The sequence below is a fragment of the Ceratina calcarata genome, unplaced genomic scaffold (genome assembly GCF_001652005.2).
Source record: "Ceratina calcarata isolate Rehan_Ccalc_2016 unplaced genomic scaffold, ASM165200v1 scaffold547.2, whole genome shotgun sequence".
In the NCBI taxonomy this organism is placed as follows: Eukaryota; Metazoa; Arthropoda; class Insecta; order Hymenoptera; family Apidae; genus Ceratina; species Ceratina calcarata.
In genome coordinates this window covers 60749-65218 of record NW_017176645.1, presented here as the reverse complement: position 1 = coordinate 65218, position 4470 = coordinate 60749, and the positions used below count along the sequence as shown (strand labels likewise).

General features: G+C 35.6%; 1 protein-coding gene across 7 annotated transcripts in view; it reads right to left on the bottom strand.

Moving 5' to 3' along the window:
• LOC108628897 (serine-rich adhesin for platelets) overlaps positions 1-4470 on the bottom strand; it is a 50080-nt gene that overhangs the window by 43668 nt on the left and 1942 nt on the right. For all 7 annotated transcript variants that reach the window (XM_026816808.1, XM_026816813.1, XM_026816811.1 and 4 more), the window contains exon 2: positions 3271-3352. In XM_026816808.1, coding sequence (XP_026672609.1) covers positions 3271-3351 — 81 coding nt within the window. In that variant the 5' untranslated portion in view covers position 3352. The remainder of the gene's footprint in view (positions 1-3270; positions 3353-4470) is intronic.

Below are 4470 nucleotides of genomic sequence, written 5' to 3'. Positions count from 1 at the left end.
GTTCTCGTCGTCCTCTACAAAAAAGATCTGATGCAATTTTCCCGTATCTCGAACGGTTTGGGAGTTATTGGCAAAAAACGAAAATTTGGAAGAAATTGAAGGGGTACCCCTTGGAAAAATCTCGGAAAAATCGAAAATTTTTTTTTGTTGGTTATTATTAGCAATGTTCTTCCGACGTCTGATTTCTTTTTAAAAAATGCGTTTCTAAAGTGCATAAACTTTTGGAATTGACTATATAGCCAATACATCCTTAATATGTTTACTTTCGTGCGAGAGTACATAGATAGATTCAGATGGAGGGACGAGTACCATTTATCACGTTCATTAATCAAACGTAAATGAAAACAATCTTCACATCAGGCAAGTCACACTAGCCTACATTTCACTGTTAATCGTGTGGTATTTGCCTGCAGAAAGACACGAGTGCTTTTTACCAACATGAAAGTTGGCCATTCACTTTTAGTCGATCGCATTTCTGTCTTGACATATTATAGGCTAATTATAGAGTCAAAAAACGCTACATAAAACTTTCACAATATGGAATACAAAAAGTTTATCAATTTCTATTGTACAATAACTCAGTAAAAAAATTAATGTCATTAAAATTTATGAATTTTTTTTAGCATTCAAGTCCTCGTGAAATAATAATAGAAACTGTTGTATTTACCAGTATAAAAATTGTGACAATTATGTATCCACTAATTAATCGCGTCTAGATTAAATTATAGCTGAGAACTTGATTACTGTAAGCCTGTCTGCTACTTGTTTTCACGAACCTAACGTATCTAATAGCGAAGAAGAGATAATCCCATAAAGCGCGCGGCGTATAAAGTTTAATAAACAGTCACCTCTATATAACGGGTGGATAAAATCAAATCTATTTACCTGGACAAGTCTAAAACATTTTCTAGTAGATGAAAAACCGATCATACAATTTTAATACCGAAAAATGTACAATTACGAACTTTAAAATAAGTCTAGACAACTGTTTTTATATTTAGAACATATCGTTGTAACGTTCAATGACACGCATAATCGTGTCCGGTTGAATTGTGCTCTCGCTCTGCCACGGCAACGGAGTTGTCAGACTTGAACGCGTGCGAACGTCGGATCTATTCGTCACGCGAATATCAGCGTCAGGAAAAGCGTGAAAATTAACGAGCACCCGTTGCATTATCATTATTCGTACGGATAGAACTGGCGCACGACTAGGCGTGGTCCGCGAACCTGCGGTACTCTTTCCTTCCTTTCTTTTCCTCCTGTCTCTAACCATTGCATATCTGTCGGTTATCTGGCATCGAGCCACTTCAACGCCTCGCGATACACTAGCTCGTAACGTTATCCCTTGACAGATTTTCAAGTGAACTTCGCTTATATTAAGAATTCAATACGAAATTGTATAACGAAAGAATATCACATTACATTGAATTTTATACAGTGACCCCAGATTAAACGACCAAACTGCACCAGTAGTGAAGTAGAAATAAGGAGAAAATGTTATATAAACATATGTTTGCAACTGCTTTATAAAAACGTTGTAATAAAAATAGCAACTTCGGTGCTGGTATATCAGAATGTAATAATAAGGCAATGGTATTTATGAAACTTGCTCCTAGCCGTGTTTATTATTTGAAATAGTCGAACGCAATGCCGCAAAGATCGAATTATGGAAACTTCTGTACTGTCATGTTGAGTGAACGAACTAATAGAAAGGATTAATAGTGCATTCATTGAACTAAATCAAAATAAAGATGAAATTCAGAGAGCCGTAAATTCAGTTTTTCTAAAATACGAAGCTTGAAACTGAGAACGTCACTTTGAAAGAGAAACGTCAACTTCTTATCAATGTAATCAAGTATGATAATAAAGCGTCTGCAAATACAGTTTGATCGTTTAATCTAGAGACACCCTGTATAACAGAAAGTAAAATATGTCGATTCTCTCATATACTTGATATACATAAAATATCTTATTTTTTGTCATTTTTGAGATTTTCGACAATTTTAATCTGAAACATGTTTTGTTTTATTGTAAATATTTTAACGATTGTACTACAATAAGTGAATGTACAAACTTTCCTATTTGAATGAACGGTAAGATGCATTTGGCGCAACGCTCGATTCCGTTTACTTCTATTTACGATTAAAACTTTCTAACTGGAGGCAGACACGTGGCCAGGTGTCAGACGTTATGACTCCACTGAACGATGAAAGAATACGCGGCGAACATCACTTTTTTAGACAGGAAACAAGTTTCGATAACCTTTGCGGTCGAGGGAATTGGAGAACGTCGGAGATCTTCTTCGCCTTCATGCGCTTCAATTAAAATGATTGAACATCATCGGTTCTTATAAAGTGCAATCAATTGCTTTTTAGCTAAGCTGTTTGTCTTTCGACTTTTAAATTACGACATGTTTCTTTCTTATATATATATAAACTGCAAGTTTCCAATTAGTGGTTCTATTCATTGAGAATATAAACTATACGTCCAGGACATCAGGTTGATTCTTCCTTTGCAATGTATGGAGAAAGACTTATATAATTCTGTTCTTAAGGGGCTAGGGTAGTCACGTGACTTTTCTAATATTCGTCGGTAAAATGTTGACGTTTTCTCCTGTGACCCTTTCCGACGACCAGGTAAAAATAGTGCAAAATATGGACTTACGTTATGGACGACTACACTTTTTATCCTTATGTGACAAGATTTTTGGATCATCAAGTACCTCTTTGGGAAGATATCCCCTCAAAATAATTATAGTAAAAATAGTATTTGCAAATTCCTTTTCTGTGGAAGTTCGTAATTTATAAATGGGATCGAGTAAATAGAAGAGACGACTTAGGGACAGGAAGCGAGGATAAAATCAGCAGGAATTTCCTTCTTACAGTTAATAGATGCTCGATTGTCATAAGCTATCCGCTCAAATAACTCACTTCCTCGATTGTTAATTAATCACAGGCAGCTTCGATCATGGGGCCTGTACAAATTATAAGAATTAAACCGTTCCACCGGCGTGGTAGCCTTCGCGAAAAAGGAAAGAAAAAAGAATTAACGCCGCCACCGCACTAAACGCAACACAGTAGGTATCCTTGACACAGAATCGTACACTTGGATCGCGTTTTGAAGGGAAAAAATCGCTGCTGGAAAACAGCGAATAATGAGAGCTATGACGTAGATTGACTACTCTACCTATTCTGATCTTTTATGCTCTGCTACTTTTGCCAGACATCCTTTGGATTTTAAGTTACTATTGATACTATTAATTTTGCTGACCTGGGTACTACGAAGGCCTTCGGTTGTGACGAATAATAGCACCACCAATGCTACAACGTATCCAGAAAATCTCCCCGCCATTCTGTAACAATAAAGAAAACAATACATTAAACGAAACATCTAAAATAAGCATTTAACCAACATTGAATTGTACAATGATTGTACTTTCATTCTATGGTTCCTTCACCGTTTCTTTTAAGCCACCCTGTACGGGGAAGGCCGTTGAACATGCACGTGCGAATATAAAGCACTATACTTACTCTCCACATTTAAATACATAATACTTTTACTCGGATAATTCTCGGCCTGTTAACCGGCGCGTATAAATTCTCAACAACTGTACCATAACGCACGAGAACACCTATGAGATCATAAGTTTCAGACCGGAACAATTTAATGCTAGTAAATTTGTTTCCCATTTCTGCCCCAGAAACAGTGTCCCGTTGAAATTAACTGATATCACGAAATTAGACTGACATTACATTTCCATAAATATAGATAATTGCATTTATGTATACGTAGAAATGATGAGAGAGAAGTTTTAATGACTCGTATTTAAAATTCGTTTTATTAATAATCCTAATAAAATTATTATTTCAATTCCATTACTTTGATGACGGAACCAACACATTATATCATCGACACCGCGTCTCGGAATATTTTTACATTGTCAAGGATGAATAAGCAATTGCACCCTTTGTTTCTATATCGAAAAAGATCGATCGCCGATATTTTTATCCCACAACGTTGTACTACAACGTCTCTTGTTCGTCGTTTATTTCATTAAAAATAACGCCGACCGACGTGCTGTCATTTAATAATAGGGTACTGCGACGATCGTTATTACTTGATATTCTCAGAGACGCATCGAATTTAGCTTGCGATTTCCGTTTACGTGTGCCATTTAAGCTCGAGACTCGTTTTTATCTTCCACCGCTACCAGAATACGTCATTCAATTTTCAGAATTGTTCGTTAAAATTGATTGTTAATTATAATACAATTTTTAACAACAAGGATCGAATGTAATCGACAAATACTTTAATATCAATTTTTATTTTAATTCAATCTACACGTGTATCATGGTAGTAATTAAAGGTTATTTAAAAGTTCGCAATGTCAATAATAAAATTGAAAAAAGATAACATCTCGAAAGGAGGCCAAGGTTTATTTCACATCAATTGGAGGGGTTTAAAAATGTC